Genomic DNA, 21606 nt, shown 5'->3' with positions numbered 1-21606 from the left:
TTACATTTGTGTCATCAATTAACAACAAAAGTTTGGAATAAAACTAAAATAAAAGCGAATCAAACCAAATAGCTGTCAAAACAGATGGGAACTATATTTTTCAAATCAAGCGAAAAAACAAAGCTTTTGAACATTTAGTGTCAAGTCAGCTGATACAGACAATTTAGAAAGGAAGGACAGCAGGAGTATATGAAGAAAAGGTGTCCCCAGCTGAAAGATTCACATTTATGAATTTCCATTGACTTTTTTTTTTGGCTTCAGGATGATTAACTCACACCAAAGCAGCCTTCTGATATGTGAACTATAAATAAGGTGCTGCTGTGACACTGCAGGCAAAATAAATAAAATCAGAGCCCCGACATTATTTTAGCCTCAAACAAATGTTTCAGTCCCTACATTGTCTGGCTCAGAAAGATACATAGACAGTCTCACAGACAGAAATATAAATGAACAATTGCAGTACCTTTTTCCCACACTGTTTACAGGGTTGGCTATACTCCTACTGGCAATAGATTTTCTTCTTGACAGCTTCTTGGTGTTGGTGCTGTCATCAGTGCTGTCATCCTCTTTCTTTGGTGTGTTACTTCCTTTGCTGTTCAGGTCCCTTAGCACATTATAATTAATTTTACTCGAGATTTTCTTCTGTTCTAACATCTTTTCAATTGCCTCTCCTGCTGTGCTGGCTTGAATTGGCTCCCGCTTCTTTGCAGATTTCTTTGGCTTAATTAAAATATAAAATTAGTGCTGTAGATACAAACAAAGTTTCCGTGAAGCAGAAGGGCGAGCTGCGGGTCAGCAGCCCCGGCTCAGGTGCTGCTGATGCAGGGATGCGGGCGACGCGGTGGGGCTAAGCCAGCGCTCCCTCTCCTGCCACTCACTGGGACCGAGAGGTCTGTTTTCTCCAAGAGATAAGTGTTTGCTTTTTGCAAAATGCCCACGCAGTTTATTACCAATTCTTTACTTAGTATTTGTAATGCTGCCAGAGAAGGAACGCGGGCCATTTCTCACGCATGAAAAAAAAAATAATGGAATGAACTCCTGCTACAGGAACAGGGACCCTGATAGCATCACCCAGCATGTAAATAAAGAAATTCTCCTGCTAAAATTGCCTTTAAAGTAAGAGTCGAGCTGGGCCACGACTCTCCTAAGCACCGACAACTCCATAACGAAACTGCAAGGGTATTTTATATCAAGTCCAAATGCGGCGTGGGAGAGCATCTACCCAACTCCTCCACACTGCGAAAGGCCGACAATATTTAAATCACAGCAGCTTTCTAAGTGTGGACTGGCACCAATGCCGATGATGGGAAGCAGGAGGCTGCAGACACACAAGTGCAGTGACAATGTCACCTGCAGCAGCAATGTCACCGGCAGTGACAACGTCACCTGCAGCTGCCCAGCCCAAGCCCGGCGTCACACAGCGAGGCTGATGCAGTGCAGAGCCAAAGAGAAACGACACCCGAGATCGTTTCCAGCCGTGCCCCAGGCCTGGCTACATACAGAAAAAAATACAAGAACCTCTGTTTCTCACTCAGCATTTTCCTTTTCAAAGGAAGGTTTTAACACCAAGCTCTGCAGGAGATTTATTTTTAATGGATAATAGGCCCTCTGTTTACCTACATGGGTCAAGTGCTACCTTGAAATTGGAAAGCACTATATTAATCAAGTTCTACTCGAGCTGTCAGAAACAATACGGAGTCAGAGAAAAACTCCTGTGTTGTTCGAACAAAAAGGTGGGTGTTTGGGTTACTTGGCGGTGCCAGAAAGTTATACAATTTTAAAAAATGCTGGTAGACTGCCATGTCTGTGTAAGTGCAGCATGAATGAGAAACTCTGATGTATGAAACAGTGTTTCATTGTCTGGTTTTGTTTTTATTATTGAAATACCTAGGGGAAGTAGGAAACTCTGTCTTTCGCATTAGCCAGAAAAAAAGATAGAGGATATAAGCACTAAAATCTAACATGGATTTTAGTTGCATGTGGAAGATTTGACTTGTCACTTGCTCAATTACACAAAATACTTATGCCATAAATCGGGAATGTACAGCCAATTAGGCTGCTTTAAACTGCTAAAGATGGAGACAGGACATGCCATTTGTTAACATAACTGTTGCATTCTTTATGAAAGGTAGAACAAAATATTCTTTCAAGTGACTGTAACAAGGATCTGTTCAGTTCTTCATAAAGAAATCATTATTGTAAGAGCAAAGAAAGCTACTGAAGTTATGGCAAGTACAAACAAATTACCCATGCACATGTTAGAAAAAATATTAGGCATGTCTTAAGACCTGTATTTAAATAAGCAAGCAATTAGGACAGCAATCATAAATGCAAAAAGCTAGCTCTGACTTTGCCATGCACAGTTTTCTCATAATAGCAATTTAAAAGAAAAGTTTGGGCAACAAAGTGTTTTACTCACCACCTGAAAAATTATAGCCTTGTAATTCAGTAACAGGTAGAGATACAAAAGCTTTTGCTTGTTTAGTGATGACCTGTACCATTATGCCCATACATCATGGAGCTGATCAGCAAATGTAATGAATTTCCAGGACATTTTCAAATAGACACAATTAGCACACAGTTTAATACCTTGTGTTCCTTATAAATCCCAAGTTCTTTCTCTTTTGCTATTCTTGCTTCCTTTTCTGAAAGATGACAAAAGGGTAACCAGCATGAAGATTACACAGACTGCAGATTTCAGAAACACCAGCCAAAAGGAGAATCCCAGCCACTTACCTTTCTGTTCCTTCAAATAATCTGCATTTTCTTTCATCCACAGCTCTGCTTTTATCTGAGCTTCTGTTTCGTTGAGTATATACTAAAAGACAAAACAAGTTTATCTACTTTCAGAAATCAACTTGAAAACCATAGAGCAAAACTGAATTGAAAAACCACTGGCAAGGTCAATTCACATTCTCTTTTTAAAAAAATATGTTAATAAAAAGAAAACATGACTAAGATGTGACAACCAGAAAGCATTTCTAGTAACTTCTAAAGCTGGCAAAAAACAGCATGTTTTCAAAAAACAGTGCTTGGTTTCCAGACTATGATGGGGTGACCAAAACCCATCCAGGACTCATTGTACATGCTCTGTAATTAACCTAAAATGATCCTGGGTTTATGATCTTTTTCAGATGATGTGAGACGGTATCATGACAACACGGTCGTCTGCAAGTAATTCTGCATGTTGATGGTGGTCTGTAATTCAGAACAGTTGGGGAACCATTGTCCTGTGCCACCAAAACAGAAACATGTGCCTGCTGGGTAGGTTTCTGTGGAGGTTTGGGCGCAGTTACTGAGCTTATTAGTTCATTGGCCACATCTGTGTGAATGAAACCAGCTTAGGATGCCAGAGTTTTAGTCCTCTAGACTAAACTAGAGAGCTAGTTTCAGTAACCACACACAAGCTTCTTTCAGTTAACTCCACGTAGTCTCGGTAACATCATAACTAGGTGTGGAGCTGTAAAACACACCTAGAACTATCAATATGAATTACAGAAATAAACAGGTAGGTAGCAGGCAGGCTGGCAGGTTGGTAGATCTCCTCTTCTACTACTTAAATGTAAAAGTAAACCCAGCATTTAGCACAACTTTCCATGAAACAGAAGTTCTCTACAGTCGATGCTGTTTGGGAGTGAAGAACTTCAGCAGAATAGAGAAGACAAATTGGGGCATCCTTCACGAACAAGACACTTTATTTTTAAGTAGCGGAATTAAGACTTGTAAACCGAAGCTTAAGTGCAAGAAAAACAAGCTGAGATTTCTCCACCTCAGGGGTGTGAGAACTGCAGGTTTTTCTCTGAAGTAAAATGTACATACAGGATTTTGAGAGAAAAATTACTTGAGTCAAATGAAACTAATGTAGGGAGGAGCTTCTACTCTCAGGGCAAACGAGGCTCGCAGACGGCTGTGCAAGTGCTGCTTTATCAGACCAGTATTTTCACTCTTTCATCTGCTTCTATTAAAGGTGAGCCATAATAGTAAAACTCCCTCCCAGCTCACTTATTCATCCTTCTTATGCTTTCAGGGTGTTCATAATCTTGGGCTTACAATATTACAAGCTATTGCGACGGAAATGAACATGAGATCATAAAAGCAGAGTTATGAGCTCATCACAGAGCCTTGGAGGAGGAGAAAATGTGCCTGTTCTTCCCTTGCGATTGTTTAAATTATGGAATTGCTATATTGGAAACCTTCAGCCTCCCTACTCCCTCCATATCACATCTGCTTGATTCACAAGACTCCTCCTAACACCCAGTCTAGCAAAACCCGGCTTCACAGACAAAGTCAAGCTGAGCATTTTCCTGCTCCTTCATCCATCACCAACAATGTTCTGCAGATCAGTAACCCCTATGCAATCTCATTGCTCTCAATGATTTTGTACCCCAAAGGGAGTTTTTAGCACTGGTATTATGTGTTCAAATTACGGTTTAAACCAGCATGGTGGCTGCAGAGGGCATTAGGCTCAGAGTCAGGTGAGCTGGACTCTGTTGCACACTCAAGCGCTGACCTTCTGTGTGGCCTTCAACAAGCCATTCGGCACAGCTGTCTATCATACCCAGGCTATACGGTAAAGGGTATCTTTCGTTGTCACACAAATAATAGTAAATCCAGAAAACATTACAGAAATATTTGAAAGAACGCAGAAGTTGTACATGCTGGTTTTACAGTTTAGTTTCCATGGCAGCCTTCTATGTTGAATGTATCTTAATTAAATAATGAATTTAGAGCTCCACCAAACTTTAAAAAGTCCTTCTTCAGAATAAAAGGCTTTCTAAAACATAATTACTCCAGCATGGTGAGAGTGAGCAACAGCAGCATTCCCATAGACACACAAGAAATTCTTTGCAGAGAGAGTGGTCAGGCATTGGAATGGCTGCCCAGGGAGGTGCTGGACTCACCGTCCCCGGAGGTTTTTAAACTGAGATTGGACATGGCACTTAGTGCCATGATCTAGTAAATGGACTGGAGTTGGACCAAGGGTTGGACTTGATGATCTCTGAGGTCTTTTCCAACCCAGTCGATTCTCTGATTCTGTGATAAAATGGGCGAGAAAAAACAAATTTACGGGTGTGTGTGAACCTAAGTTTTGATCTCAGATTACTGACATCACTTGACCCTCTCTATAGATCAGAGTGAAGAGGTATCGAGGGGAGAGCAGAAACTAGATAAGAACCATTTTTCACTCCCAGATATCCAAATGCAGAGAGGGCTGGGATACGAGGGCACCTTACCCGATCGATTTCACTGTCGTCGATCCCACTCAGATCTAATTCACCATCTCCTGTATTTTCATCTGCAGAAAAAAAACCCACAACAAACCCAAACACATTTTAATTAGGCAGATATTTGTTCAAAATCAATCGCAATTGAAGTTCTACAGCACAGTAACACTTAACGATTGTCCTTCAGAGATTTGCATCCTTTCGCGTTCCTCCAGGAGATTTAACATGTTGCTGAGTATTTTCAATACGGGGGTACACACATGCACAAATTTACCATATTGAATTCATTTAAAATTCAGGAATCTTCTACAGTATTAAAAATCTGTGGGACACTTCCAGTTGCCTTTCTTTCTCCATTTTAATTTAGAGCTATGAACATTCAGCAGGAAGCTAGATAATCCATTTTAGGAAGATGACCATTTTTCTTTCATCATAACATGAATTTCCCTGTCAAAGCCGGTAGGTCAGCGATTCATCCATAGTTATGACATAGCAAATATTTTCTGTTTTCAGGGAAGCAGCAGGGACCACATCACGCTGACAGTCACACCACGGCTTTATTCTTGACTCTGATCTATCATTATTTGAAACACCTCATACCACTTCTGTAAAATGATGTGTATTAGTTTTTCTCTCTGTAAAATGGGAGTTATTAAAACATTTCCAAATTTTAACATAACTTTAAAAAGCGATGGAAGGGTCTAGATAAATGTTAAATAAAAATGAGTTTCTGTAATTACAGTTTTGCTGTAATTTTTCTAATGTTGTATTTATTAAATTTCTTCTGAAAACTTTTTTTTTTTTAATATTCTATCCATTTAAAAGCATAACAGCACAGAACTGAGGCCTAATTTGGGATTGGCACAGTGTACAGCAGCAAAACCTGATTTTCCACATCACAGCTCAGGTAGAGAAGAAAACAAATTATTCAACAAAGACTTACGCAGGGGAATGAAGGAATCTTTTTGGTCATCTCCATTAGATCTAACCAAGACCAGACAAGAGATGACCTAACCAGTTTACTTGCAAAAAAATAAACAAATGAAGTTTCAACAATCCGTAATAACAAATTAAAAGTGAAATGCCGCAGAACAGCCTGGCATCTTCATGGTTCCTGCTCCCTGGTCCTGGGGATGTGTCTCCCCACAAACTGAGAACTTTGAATGGTTGGATTTCCCAGCCTGGTGCTTTCTGGGGTTGTTCAGCCTGGAGAAGAGAAGGCTCCAGAGAGACCTTATTGTGGCCTTTCTGTATTTAAAAGGGGCCCATAAGAAGGATGGGGACAGACTTTTTAGCAGGGTCTGTTAGAGTAGGACAAGGGTGGTGGTTTTGAACTAAAGGAGGGGAGATTCAGGCTGGACATGAGGAAGAAATTTTTTACAATGAGGCTGGTGAAACACTGTCCCAGGTTGCCCAGAGAGGTGGTGGATGCCCCATCCCTGGAGACATCCCAGGCCAGGCTGGACGGGGCTCTGAGCAACCTGAGCTGGTGAAGATGTCCCTGCTCATGGCAGGGGTTGGACTGGATGAGCTTTGAAGGTCCCTTCCAACCCAAACTATTCTATGATTCTCTTGGAGCAGAGCATCACAGTGCTGGACTAGTGATGGGGGGAGGCAGCTGCAGCTCTTTGAGCCAACGTGGAGTCTCAAGGCTTGAGGAGCACCAAATGGTGAAGACAAGCAAAGATAGGAATTATAAGCATTCCCAGAAGATGCAAATGATGCTCTGCTTGGCAAAACTCAGGCATTTAAACCAGTTGCCTGAAGTATGTGAAATCACAGGGTTGGGAATTCAATCCTAACACCTGGTTAGGAATAAAGGCTGCACTTCTCGAGGGGGTGTAAAGGGTCTGGCTGCTCGGCTCAACAGACATTTATTGGTATCAGACACTGAGCACTTACAAACGCCTTTTCAAAATCCACCTTAAACAACCAGCAGAAAGTTTTAAACTCCTTCCCTATCAAGTCATACACAAAACAGGTTTCAACCTGACAAAAACGCCTTGTCACAAGGAATGACATAACACTGCGCTCTAATTTTTTTTCTGAGATTGCCTTGTAAATGTAAGATCGAATTTACCAATTCAGATAATCTGATGCTAATGTGACTGAAAAGGCCTTAAGGAACATTTTTCACTGCCATTGCATTTAGAAATTAACTGTACTTTAGTGCCAAGCGCCAGATTCGCCAAGAAAAAGAGTAAATACTGTAGTCTAGTGTCTGAGACATCTTCCCAGGAGACTGTCCACAGGGGTCCAAGAAATGTTTCATTACACAAAATAAAATAGCTGGACAACAGAGTGTAAGAGTGTGCCCGGGCCAGAATAACCTGTGTCCTGGCTTGGAAGGAGTTTGTGCAAAAATAAGAATCAAACTGGGTCTGCCATATTCTGGGTAAAAGCTTCAACCACCATGTTGTAGGACAGAAGGGGGGTGGCCTCCCCTGTCTTTGTGTTATCTAGATTTTGTTTCCTCAAGGGTTTGGGGGCAAAAAAATAAAGGCAACTTTCAACTTGGTTTATCTGAACGAATAAAGGGTTTTTTTTCCCCAATATTCATTGCACTAGGTAAACTAAAAGGTCAACTATCCACACAGACTTCAAATTTGGGATAAAGGGAGCCAACTTCAAAAATCACTGGTAAGTTTTGAAAGTTGCAGGCTAGAAAATCAAAATTTGGAAGTGGTGACAGAGCTACTTGAGTCACCGCTCAACTTTACATAAAACTGCATCCTAAAATTATTTGTTGTAAAAACTGCCACAGTACCTTAAGAACAATAAAAATACCCACTGAAATCAAGCTGCCATTGCTTTTATTCATCATTAAACACCTCGCTCCTCCTATACCTTGCTGTATTTTTGGATCGGAGGTTTAAAATTTAATATGTCACAGTACAGTAAGTGTCTGTTCCTTTACACAGTCCTAATAAGCCAGACTGAAAATGATGTAATTTCAGGCACCATGAACAATTTCACATGTCATTTTAAATACAACTTGTTACTGGATTAGGTGCCAGTTTTTCTCACTGGATCAATTAGTAAGGGGGACAGAAAACTCATTCTCCAACTGGTATATTGCAGAGAAGAATCCAGAAGCAAGCTATACATAATAAGCATTTCTTAGACCCCATAACAGCAGCAAAAGATGTAATTTCAGGATATCCCTCTGCGGGCAAGTCGTCCTTTTTCCTGCCAAGGCGATAAGCGATCACTAAACACAAGGGGCTTTTCACAAGAGAAGGTGCCTTCACATCCCTAGTTTAATGCTTTCACTGTTTTGTTACAGAATGCCAGTTCAAAAGAGAATACATCCTTTTTGATCTGAAGATTTTCACGGCAACCATTTCCAACATGAGTAGACCCTACCAGCCATAAATATCTGGCTGCTCGATCTTATACGCTCACTCCACCACAGAGAAAGGAAACCCCTTGCTTTTCTGTATACCAGAAAGATCTTCCCAGCTGCTAAACTTTTCAAAACAATTTCCAAATGATCATTTTCTTCTGTAATAAAAGGGTCGAAATGAAACATTCGACAAAATAAAAACACAGATGTGGCCAACATCTGGTCCAACCTCTTAAAAGCTTATTTAAAAGCAATGGCATCACGTGGCACGGCTCTTAGACATTGTGGATTTCTCCTGTTAGGAAAAACAACCACTTTACTGCAGAGCACAGGCGAAAAATAAGTTGGGCATTAAAAACATCCCTCCCCCGCCCCCAATCCAGTTCTTAAAGTACTGTTGGGAAGAGCATAGAGTGAGGCAGCAAGGAGCAGCCTCCTTCATCCTCATCTAACGTTTCTGTAGCAAGCGAAGGAGGATGGGCACATCTAGAACTTTCCATCAAGGCCCCGAATCAGCTACCTTCATAGCACTTAAAATCACCAGCCAGCCAGCTCCCCCAACGTTTAAAAATAAAAACCCCAAAAAGCCTTTTCTTTACAGCCTTTTAACATCTTTCCAACCAGCTCTAGTAGACGCTAGTAGGCTACAATCAGACACAGGGGATTAGGTTTGTAAACCTGTAGGATTATTTACTGTTCTTGTCATTACTAAATGCACGCTAAGCCCTCTTTTAACACGCCATCTCCCCCTCTCCCTGCCTCTGTGCAGCTAGTTAAATGTACACATAGCACACTATTATGGGGATTTATTACAGAAGAATCATTCCAACTGATATATTTTAAACCCCGCATTTTTAAAAAGAGCCATGTGAAGAATGTGTTTTTCTGTTTCTATTACAGGAGGCAGCACTATTTATTGCTCTGCCCAGATAAGAGGATTTCCTCACAGACAGAAATGGAGGCTGAACACTTCCCAGGAAATCCTCCGGAGCAGATAGAACAGAAGGCGCTCGGTGCTCTGGTCCCATGCAGCAAAGATATCCTCTGTCACACCATTTCACAGCAGCCAAAGAGCCGAAAGAGTTTAAACAAAGAGCCCTTCCACCTATTCAGCACAGCACCAGATGCTAAGCACCCCCAGCATTTAAGAAACACTTCGGGGCTAGTGCAGAACAAAGTCTGAAAATAGTTGGCAGAGGCTTTTTCACTAACAAAAATCCTTAAGAAAAAAAATGACCTGAGCAGGATTGATTGCTGCTCTCCAGGGAGGGATTAAAACCAACGGGAGCCACAGAAAGCTCCTGCAGATCGTCGGAGGAACACGATAGAGCAGAAACGCTTGTGCAGCTCAATCTGATGAGCGGGGCCGGTGCCACTTCAGGAGTTGGAAGGAGCGCGAAGGGAAGGCGGCAGCTTAGCGTCAAAAAAGGCACCTCACAACCGCGCCAGAATCTAATTGATTAGCTGATCAGAGGGGACAAGAACCCTTCTGGAGGGGAAGATAACCAATTTACTGAGGGGCATGAAGAGAATAGTCATTAAGCCTGGGAAAGGGGAGGGGAGCGGCAGCGGTGCAGGGCAGATAAAAAGTGCCATATGATCAGGTAGAGAAGAGAAACGGGTGTGAAAATGCTGCAGCAACAGCAGCACGGGATGAAACACGGAGCACGAGGATCAACGGGTGTGCAAATGAACCTGTTGCACATCCAGGTGTGCTAAGGGTCCATGAGGCTGTATGAGTGGAGTAGGCTGTGAGTTTTATTACTATGGGGCTATAGTTTTATTATATAAACTATAAACATTAATAAAACTATAAACTATAGTTTTATTCTATGATTCTAGGAGCCCCCGGAGCAAGCTGGGAGTTTATCTCAGCACTTTTAAGCGTGTTGCCCATGTCATTAATAAAGCACCTCTGTGCAATTCCAGCCGACCCCGCCATGTCCCCATCCCACCGCATGCACCCCGCAGCTGCCAAGGGCTCGGGTACCCCCAGTCACGTTTGGCAACGTCATCGTGTGCTGTTATAACAGAAGTACACCAAAAAAAACAAGACATAAGGACAGAGCAAAATTAATTGCACTTACTGACAAAATAAGGTCACAAAAAGGCATGACATCTTCATATTTAACTGAAAATGCGTTTTATTTTACTGTACCTGAAGCCACCTTGAAAATTACAGCCTACTCCTTAAAAGTGCCAGTTCGACACCAGGATTTCAGTCTGACGGCATACGGAGCACAGGAGGCCATGCATACAGCACAAAGATAAATGAAGTCTGTCACTTTATTATTTCCTTCTGCCAAGGCAAGGTTACGGGGTCCTCCTCAGCCGAAGCCAAGTTTCCAGCCTGTGAGCTCCTTCAGAGGAAGCCAACACGCAGCGCCATGCAGAGCCAGGCCCCTTCTTCCCAGAGACTTTGGCTCCCGGCAATGGCGGCCGGCGCCGGCCTGCCCGGCAGCACCGGGACACGCAGCCCTGGCACCGCGCGGTGCCCGCCGGCCGGGGCCTCTGCTTGGGCAAAGCCCAAAGAGGTGCAAATGAAAAGCAAAGAGAGGGCAAGGGGTGATGGTTTTAAATTAGAAGAGGAGAGATTCAGGCCAGACATGAGGAAGAAACACTGGCCCAGGTTGCCCAGTGAGGTGGTGGATGCCCCATCCCTGGAGACATCCCAGGCCAGGCTGGACGGGGCTCTGAGCAACCTGAGCTGGTGACGATGTCCCTGCTCATGGCAGGGGTGGCACTGGATGAGTTTTGAAGGTCCCTTCCAACCCAAAGTGTTCTACGATTCTATGAAAAGACTTGAATAAAACCAAAGCAATTCCACGTCTGTTCCACACCCTGCTATGGCAAGTGTGAGTGAGCAGCTGTGCAAGGTAAGCCTGTCCAAAAGCAGGGATGTACAAGCTCTTTAGCTCCTTCCCTACTCCCCTCTGCTGAAAATAAGACCCTCTCAGAGAGCAAAGTGGGACAGGAGCCAGGATTAGCCCCTGGTTTGCAGTCACTGGTCCCCCACGTTGTTGGAGGCAGAAGGAGGTTTCCCTACATGATTCCACCTTAACTTGGCGCAGAACTCCAAACCCATCTTTACCAAGCGCCTGCATCTCTATGTCCTCACACCGAGACTCGAGCTGTGGGTGTCAGGTTTGTCCTGCGGCAGCTCACTGACACCTGACAGCCTCAGCCGCCTTCCTACAGCGGGCACAGAACCATTACCCCATGGCAGGTACAGAATTCCAAACTTGTGTGCTCAATGACATATGGGAATGAATTATAAGAAAAGCTTTTCCTATATCAGTCATTTTTCACAGAATTTTTCTTAGATACCCAACACATTTTTTATAAATTAAATTTCATTTTCAAAATAAAAAAAAGACAAAAAGCACCCCAAACCAATCCACCAACCCTGCTGCTTTTCTGGCAGCACATCTGAACTGAAACAAATGCTATTGTTTCACCTCACAGTCCACAGAGAATCTAACCAAACCTCAACCATGCATTTTTATGCAGTTAAAGGCTATGCCACTAGTCTAACAGGCATGGGAAGTTGTTATCTTAAACATTAATTCATCAGAAAAACAGTTAATCACTCCATTGCTTCCAGAAATCCCCCTGCAATATATGTTTTTTAAAGCAGGTAGTACAAAAATAGTCCAGTAATAAGCAATGCCATTCTGATTCTGAAGATTTTTCTGTGAAAAGCTAAGCTTGTGCTTATTGAACTACATAGCAATATAAAAAGCCCTTAAGAAAAAATTCTTTCAACCTCCCAAAATAAATACAGCAGAAAGCTAGGCTTTTGAACCGAAGAACATCTTGACACTGTCCTCAAAACTAGAAGCAGATGTTCCTCTGCTGGAATAACATTTGTGTCGCCCAGAACACCTTTAAAAAATAGTGAAAAAGACCATCCTTTATGAACCTACTTGATGCAACTCGTTGTTCTTTTTCAAGCTCCCAACCCTGTTGCCATGACCAAGTTCTCAGAGGACAGCTCTTCTCAACATTATGGCAAAAGCTATTTTTTGCTGATGAAACCAATAACCATCAATGATCAACTTGACAAATAATTCACCTGGAAACACAAAAATTAGCTACCACAAATGATATTTTTCAGCCCCAAAGCCCAGAAATGGTACAAGCACCCATGCAAAGACACAAGTCTTCTCCAACTCGTGATTTCTGTGTCTAACGACGCCAAGGTTGATCACAGCATTCCTGCTGAACGTACAATAGTCGCATCTCAGCGTTTCTCCACACATTTGCTCTCTCCTGCCTGAGTAGCTATAAAGAGAGACTATAAAGACAGATTTCCCCTACTTATTGCTGTTTTCCATCCGATCACCAATTCCCCCCTGTATTTTCCTTTTTGCCTTTTATGCTGTTCTTGGCATCTTTTCTCTCCTTTCCCTTCCCCCACCCTTCCTTCTATTTGGTGCCTTCTGGCCTGTATTTTCTGCATTTATCATTTATTTTTTTTTTAATCTCTGCAGGGGTATCCAACAGTAACAGTTTATATAAAGGGAGCGGCCGGGGAGAAGAACTGACCGGCATCTTAATCAGTTCCCTTCTCCAAACCCCACGAGTGCAAAGCGTCGCCGTATCTCTTGTGGAGGGCAAGGGCCGTACAACGCCCCGGAGAGCCGACAGATCAGCCTCCAGCTCCACTTATCTGTGCTGCCAGACCACTGGGTAAAGATCAGCAAGGGCGCTTTACACTCGAGCCGGCCGTAAAGGGAACAGCTGGTTTAATGGTTAAGTGCTGAAGCATCGTTTCGGCAACTGCAGCTCGCCGGTGAAGCGGCCAGGTCTTGCTGTGGGTGCTAAATGCTCAGCTGTCCCCACCTGCAAGCCCAGAATCCTTTCCTGGCCAGCACTCGGCCCCCTCAGCAGAAGGACATATGTTTTATGGAGAAATAAATCTACTCCTCTAACGTGCTGCCCTCTCCATACCAAATAAAACAAGATGGGGAGCTCTGCATTACAGAGAACTTGAAAACAAATCCGGGAATTTTGCTTGGATTATTTTTGACTAGATTTTTTTTTAATCATCAATCAATTTCTGTTCCAGCAGGGAGAAATTTTAAATGTATACAGCCATATATACACACAGTTTTCAAGCTACAAAGACACGGGAAAAATGTGAGAACACTCACAATATTTTACAGGCTAATTTGAGTGACTTGTACTCCAGAGCAAAGCTAACATCTTCCTACGGCATCACAGAAAAGTCACAGTTGGCTCAGATGATCGCCCAAAAATCAGAGTGATTTTTCTTTTAGTAGAAGTAGAAAAGGTTGAACTGTCACAAGGAGGTGCAAACCAGCACCCAGCCTGACCTCAACACATCTCTTGCAGGTCAGAGAGTCCAAACTTACCCTCACACTCCCACCTCACAGCTCCCCAGGACAGGAACACGGGCCAGTGCTGGGCATCCAAAGGCCATGTACTCACATCTACGCCAACCTGGCCTGTGTCAGCTCTCCCATTGAAGACGCAGCCTTCTTCTTGCTCCCAGCACTGTGGTCTGGACCAAAGAAGTGCTCCAGGTTAAAAATAGCCCAGATGAGAGAGATAGAAGACCGGAGTTGAACTTTCCACTTATAATTTTCTTCTAATCACTCTTACCTTCCATTAGCAAAGGTGGGCTAATTTCTACCCTGTCCTTTGAGGTTTAGATCTATGGTAGATCTGGTGAGAAGTTCAGTGCCAGCCACCAGAAGCCACCCAGACGATAGAAATACTTCAGCAGGTAATTATTAGTATTAAGACAACACCACAATATAGTGTGCAAAATTATATACCTGAGTCTTTATTTAGAGAAAAAAATCAATTTGTATCCTGGCTATTTACTGCACTATCCAGTCAGGCTGAATGGTGAGAAGCTGTTAACTGAAAGAAAATTATCAGGTAAGAAATTTCTCATTTTGGTACCCAGCTTCTTCCTTCATTGCTAATGAGAAATAGCAAGCAGGGAACTACAGAGAAGGGGAGAGGAAAGAGAAGGTAAAGGTTGTTTATTATTCATATTATTTATTATTACTACTGTAGAATAACAAGAACAGAAACTCCCCTGCAGAAAAAGCAAAAGCTTTGTAAAAGAAGCAGTTAGGTGGGAACCTGGCCCAAAGGAGAAAGGCTCTGCGGTGGATGGGGACAGGGCTCAGAGCAGCTACGAGGCAGTGGTTTGGGCCACCAGGACTCCTGGGGACACGGAGCAGAGAGAGACCACACATAAGATCCCGACTCTGCTTCAGTGACCAGGACCACCAGTTGGGATTTACAAACCTGCAAATAGGAGAGATGGTTTTGAATTCTTAAAAGGTGGCAGCTGCGGAAATTAAGATCTGTGTTAATGGGGCTAAGAGGCACAAAATGAAGCACAGGAGGTTCCATTTGAATATAAGGAGAAACTTCTTTATTTTGAGGGTGCCAGAGCCCTGGAACAGGCTGCCCAGAGAGGTTGTGGAGTCTCCTTCTCTGGAGACATTCAAACCCACCTAGACACATTCCTGTGTGATCTGCTCTGGTGAACCTGTTTTAGCAGGGGGGTTGGACTAGATGATCCCCAGAGGTCCCTTCCTACCCCAACCACTCTGTTAAGAGCATCAGTTCATTATGCAGCAGATGGCTGCAGACAGCACAGAACATGCTTTAAAATAAAAATCATGGAGGTTGTGCCATTTCATGTTAGATGAAGCTCTTATCTTTTTGTCTCTGGTCATGCCTAAGGCTGAGAAGTAGGTGGGTGGTACAGTACTTCTCTGTCTTGCTCTGAACCCGAAGCTTGCACAGGAGCCCTGCCCCAAGGACCAAGGCATTTTTGCATCCATTTGGGCCAGTCTATGAAGCATATAAGGACCTCCACATTGCATGAGTGGCTCTGGGTATGCATGGAGCATGGAAAGCTCACTTGGTCATGCAGCCAAACTGCAGCACGGTCCTGCTGCAGACAGCACACATAGTGCAGCAAATTCCTCCAGAGGACGTGCATTTGTTCCTCCTCCTCTCCCCAGATGTTTTGGGGACTGCAGCAAACATTCTCCCAGATGCGCAGTAGACAGTGGTGAAGAATTTTAACATTTTGCCTGCAGTAGCTCTGAGGTCCCGATGCCTTGGCATTTGGAGAGGCTGAACCATCAGCACAGTGTAATTAGCATGTGTACTCCATATGCTTGAGATCCATCATTACAGTGCTGGAATGCCCTCCGACACCACAACTTTCCAAAAGAAGAAAGTTGTGGAGAAGTTCCCGGAGAATAATTTGTCTTATTCTCCAGGAATGGTGGAAAAAGGCACTTCGGTGCACAGGGGGTTTCAGTGGAGCTGGAGAAATAACCTTTTCCCGACAAAGCCCAGCAGCATGATTCACCTATAAAGAATGGAGCCGGTTTCAAAGCCGGCCTTTCAAGCTAATGGCTATCAGAAAGGCCAGCCATATGCTTGTACAACCTGTCATTCTGATTAATCTCAACATCTGACTTTGTATATAAAACTTATATAGAAACAGAACTCTGTTTAAGACGTCATTTTCACTAGGTTACATATTGCTGATTTTACAGTTTCTCACCAATCTGCCATTCTCCAGGGTACAGACACCCCAAAGACCCTGTTTAAATGCTGATTAGATGCAGAGAAAAGTGATGAGTTTGGAAAGATTTTAGTAAGTCTCAAAAACCAGGTAGACTGGTAACACATTGAAAAGAGAGCACTGGAAAAGATAAGGTCCCACATCCCACCACATGTAATTAATTCTGCATTTCAATATATTAGGCCTCTTCTTCACATGGTATTGCAGAGGCAAGAAGAAAGTCACAAATCATGGCTCAGTCTCACATACACTAAAAGGATTCATGGTTCTTCTGCCATGCACTCATTTTATTTTACAGCATATGGCACAGTATCAAAGCTGTTCTTCTTTAATTAACTGAATAACGATGCTTTCCCATGAGGCTTAATCTAAGTTCACTATAACATATTGTATTATGGAACCAATTCTCAGAAACACAACTACGTGTCCACAGCCCATTTGGAGAAAGTGATGCGCATTTTATGTCCAGACTCATTTAAACACATTCAGCATTAAATGCAATATTGATTTCTTTGAAATGAGCAAAGTTTATTTTGAATTAACTAAAACAAAGTAATCTTCTGAAAATAAGCTTTGGATAACTTTCTACTATTTCATTAAAAAATGAAACCCAAATCGCCAGGTCACCATTTCAAATCCAGATCCACTATCCTCTTCTATGGAATAGATGGTTTTTTCATCTTGTATTTCTTTTACTTCTTTAGGTAAGACTAGGATCGATTGTTCCTTATGTTAGTTTTAACTAGGTAAACTCTTTCCACAGCAGACTTCAGCATCATTAACTGTGCAGTGAAATAAGCCCGGGATAATGGGCTGACAGACGGGATGGATGAGGGAAGCGACAGCAAGGTGCACAGGCAAAAGCTCCATCTCCTGAAAGTGCAAGATTTTGAATCTTACAAGCAAGATAAAGCTGAGAATACTAAAATCCAGACAAAACACTCCCATGCAATTCCCTTCATGCCATCAAAATCAACATAAAAATCTTAAAGTGCTAAATTAAAGCCAAGCAAAGGAACATTATCATCAGTGACTGCCAACTGAAATGAATGACCTGGGTTGAGTGTGTTTGCTGACGTAGCTACAAGTCACCACAAGGACTTCAGGGCTGTGGAAGCAAACTGGTCTGTGGAATCAGCTCCTGCTGAGATGAACCAGGCACATGGACCTCAACGCTTCCACCACCCCCAGGAATAGCTCTTCAGAGAAGAACCAGGCATGTGGAGCTCAACCCTGCCACCACTGCAAGGACTGAGGGCCTTCTGGGAGCAGGACCAACTGCACCCTTCACTCTAAACCAGGCATAACAAACTCAAGATAAGGTCAAGTCACTATATCAGGCAGCGACAGCAGAGAACCTGTGATTTTGGCCTTCACTCGGAAGAGGTTTGCAAGTAGATGGAAGCACCTTATAGTGGGGACACCGCGGCCAGGCAGTCAGAGCAGCCGTGTTGAGGCACTCGTGCCCACTGGCATCACCACAGAGACAGCCAGCGAAGAAGAACCAGCAGGCTGTGCCGAGGAAGAAATCCAAGCATCTGCATCCACAAAAGTTTAATTCTCAAGGTGTTTCTCAACTGCTACTGAGAGGCGATTTCATCTCTGCGGTGACACCGCAGTCAGTCAGCTTGACTGACCGAACTGACTGTGTATCTCCTGGCCATAAAAACTTACAGGCTACGTTATTCCATATTTTGCCCAAAAGAAAAGGATAGATTTGAGCAATACAAAGTGATCTAAATCATAGCCTTAATTATACTGGCATTTAAAAAAAATAAAGGACACAAGATCAACAATTTCAGGCTTTCATGTTATTTTTAGAAAATACATTTTTCTCAATATTGCAGTAAAATTAAAGGTAGAAATCTTCGGATGCAGCAAAGAGAATGAGGAAGCTTGCCAAATTTGGGGTAATCAACAATTAATATAGTAGCAATTAATTCAGAAGAGTAACTACATGACACAGCAGGGTTCCCTGTCTGTTCTGTCCCAGTGATTGTTTAAAAAATTTGTTAAGCAAAGAAATAAAATAAAAAATATTCTTTGATTTTTTTTTCTAAATTACCAGCATAGCAAACTCATGGTCGTATTTGAAAGTCAGTCTGGGTTCTCCCTAGTTATACATCCTTATTATCATAAGCATTCCATAAGTGGAAATTACTTTTCATGATGCCAAAAAGAAAATAGCTGTATTGCATCTGCAGAACCAAAAGTAGTAAAATGTAATAAACATTCATCTTTGTCAGTGGCTCTGCAAACCAATCTGTTCGGCACATAGGTACCATTTTTCCACAGTCTCTTTATTACTACATAATTATTGATGGATCAGCCAAGTGCTCTCTCAAGGAAGACTGTTCTCAAAAACAAGCTTGTTAAAAGTTTAAGTGTAAACCTTAGGATAAAAACCAGCGGTTAGATTTCATCTGATAGAAACTTTTAAAGAGAAAAAAAAAATGGACAATTTCAGAAATTGTTTGATATAGGCATGAAATTGAAGCAGACAGGAAACTGTAATATGATAGAAAGAAAGAATTGGGGACATCTGTACCAAGAATAAGTTGTTAAGTAGCAGGAGGAATTATCAATCTAGTGATGTGCCAGCTCTCTGCATTTCAATCGCTTCAGAGACCGTATCATAAAAAATGTTTGCAATGAAAGCAGTATGAAGAATTCCTACATTTTATTGCTCCCAGTGATATTCTACCCTGTTCGTGTGTGTACACTGATTGTGGCCTTTCAAGTACAACACCGTTTCATATTAGTACCTGTTTAAATTACTCACCCACAAACATCGTTCCACGTTCAAAATGCCTGACTATTAAATTTTCTGTTTCAGTCAAAGTACTTTGAGAGTTTTTATCACGCTTTCAAAGGCAAGAAAGTTTCAAGTGAGCTTTCTAAAAGTCAAGATAAAGCAATGAACTTTAAATTTAAAAGAAGGCTTTTTTCAGGAATTCAGCATACCATTTTTGAATTCCCTCCCCACCTTGTTAAACCAAACTTCTTCATTGCTCCCAGATTTCTGAAGTGTTGCATTTCTGGAGCTAAACTTCAAGCATCAACCTTACTCCCTGTACAAAGACCCCACATATAAAATGCTCTTGGGCAACAGCACATCTGAAACTGCCCGTTCCCATTCACTGACGGATTGTAAAATCTCTCCAGCACCAAATGCCACTCTCAGTCTCCAAAACACACGTTCTTTGCCGCTGTAAAGACATGGTCCAAAGTTAAACTAGGGGAGCTGGTTTCAGCTCCGTGCTCCGTTCCTCTGCAGCAGGTACCAGCTCCATCCCACCTGCTGCTGTCCTGGCCAAGGCATCATGCCCTGACACACATCTCTCAAAATAACCCTATTCTTAAAAACATCTGCACGTGCCCATGACACTTTTGACAGACCCAGGTGAGTGAGGCAGCTGTATGTTTACAAGCTCCAGCAGAGATGAGGGGGATGAGCCAGTAAGACACTTTTAAACCAGCAACACCCACATCACATCCCACACCACATCCCACACACCCGCTCCGCATTAAACTGGAGGTCAAATTAGAATCATAGAATCATTTCAACTGGAAGAGACCCTCAGGAATACCAAGTCCAACCATAACCTAACTTTAGCACTAAATCATGTCCCTAAGAACCTCATCTAAACACGTTTCAAACACCTCCAGGGATGGTGACTCCACCACTGCCCTGGGCAGCCTGTTCCAGTGCCTGACAACCCTTTCTGTGAAGAATTTTTTCCTTATATCCAATTTAAACCTCCCCTGGCACAACTTGAGGCCATTTCCTCTTGTCTTATCACTTGCTGCTTGGGAGAAGAGACCAACCCCCTCCATGCTACAACCTCCCTTCAGGTAGTTGCAGACAGTGATAAGGTCTCCCCTCAGCCTCCTTTTCTCCAGGCTGAACAGCCCCAGTTCCCTCAATTGCTCCTCATCAGACTTGTGCTCCAGGCCCCTCACCAGCTTCATCACCCTCCTCTGAACTCTCTGCAGCACCTCAGTGTCTTTCCCATAGTGAGGAGCCCAAAACAACCCAGGATTCAAGGTGTGGCCTCACCAGCACCGAGTACAGCAGCACAATCACTTTTCTAGTCCTGCTAGCCACACCATTCCTGATACAAATTCAAACAGTGCAGCATAAAACAGGGATCTTATCTTTGCTCCTGGGGAAGAACTCAGCACGGGAGCACCATGTGGGTTCTGCAGCAGCTGCTGAGCCATGGGACATGGGGGCAGCATGGAAAGCAGTGCCCCCACCAAACACCCTGGCTCGATGTGCAAAGAGAGACTTTACAGAAAAGCAGCTTCTCACTGAAGTATGTTTTATTTAACGGAAACCACTGCCAGAATACTATAAGACCACCGGCAACACAATTTCATGTTGATATGGATGCTGCTGCATTTCAATACGTGACTTCTATGGTCATGTGGAGCTGCATTTTTTACCCTTAGCAGGAAATTAGTAAGGACCATTAAGCATAACTTCCAAAAATCAGTCATTTGCCTTGTTCCTGTGTAAGTGTTAACGACTTGGTCACAGAGCACTGTTTTGCTTTCTTCCCATCTGTGAGCACACGGCGGCTTCCCCACTGTAACTAAACACCACATTTAAGCAGTGAATTTTGTGAAAAATTGTATCCTTCCACCCACTGCACAGCTGTTTACTTCTGTCTGCTGCGTTCATACTGGTTGGACTCGATGATCCTGAGGGTCTCTTCCAACTGAAATGATTCTGTGATACTACTCATCTCAAGAACCTTGTTTCTTGCTCTGAATTCCTTCCCTGGTACTACGGCACAGAGTGGCTGGAGAGCAGTCAGATAGAAAGGGACCTGGGGGTACTAATTGACAGGAAGCTCAACATGAGCCAATAGTGTGCCCAGGTGGCCAAGAAGGCCAATGGTATCCTGTCCTGTACCAAAAATAGCATGGTCAGCAGGACAAGGGCAGTGATCCTTCCCCTGTACTCTGCATTGGTGAGGCCACACCTGGAGTACTGTGTTCAGTTCTGGGACCCTCAGTTCAGGAAAGAGATTGAAGTGCTGGAGCGGGTCCAGAGAAGAGCAAAAAGACTGGTGAAGGGACTTGAACACAAGACCTGTGGGGAGAGGCTGAGGGAGCTGGGGTTGTTTAGTCTGGAGAAGAGGAGGCTTAGAGGTGAGCTCAGCACTCTCTAGAACTACCTGAAGGGCAGTTCTAGCCAGGTGGTGATTGGTTTCTTCTCCCAGGCAGTCAACAATAGGACAAGGGGGCATGGGCTTCAACTCTGCCAGGGGAAATTTAGGCTGGATATTAGAAAGAAATTCTTTACAGAGAGAGTGGTCAGGCATTGGAACGGCTGCCCAGGGAGGTGCTGGACTCACCGTCCCAGGAGGTTTTTAAACTGAGATTGGACATGGCCCTTAGTGCCATGATCTAGTAAATGGACTGGAGTTGGACCA

At 43.1% G+C, this 21606-nt stretch overlaps 1 protein-coding gene across 1 annotated transcript in view; it reads right to left on the bottom strand.

Annotated features, from left to right (window-relative positions):
• The window catches only part of BRF1 (BRF1 general transcription factor IIIB subunit), a 181828-nt gene that overhangs the window by 43412 nt on the left and 116810 nt on the right, over positions 1-21606 (bottom strand). Inside the window, exons 12-15 of the mRNA XM_080346259.1 lie at positions 5235-5296; positions 2737-2818; positions 2590-2645; positions 464-720 (exon numbers count right to left, since the gene is read on the bottom strand). Coding sequence (XP_080202385.1) covers positions 464-720; positions 2590-2645; positions 2737-2818; positions 5235-5296 — 457 coding nt within the window. The remainder of the gene's footprint in view (positions 1-463; positions 721-2589; positions 2646-2736; positions 2819-5234; positions 5297-21606) is intronic.

The sequence above is a fragment of the Nesoenas mayeri genome (assembly GCF_963082525.1).
Source record: "Nesoenas mayeri genome assembly, chromosome: 5".
NCBI lineage: Eukaryota > Metazoa > Chordata > Aves > Columbiformes > Columbidae > Nesoenas > Nesoenas mayeri.
This window is presented reverse-complemented; position numbering and strand designations above follow the sequence as displayed.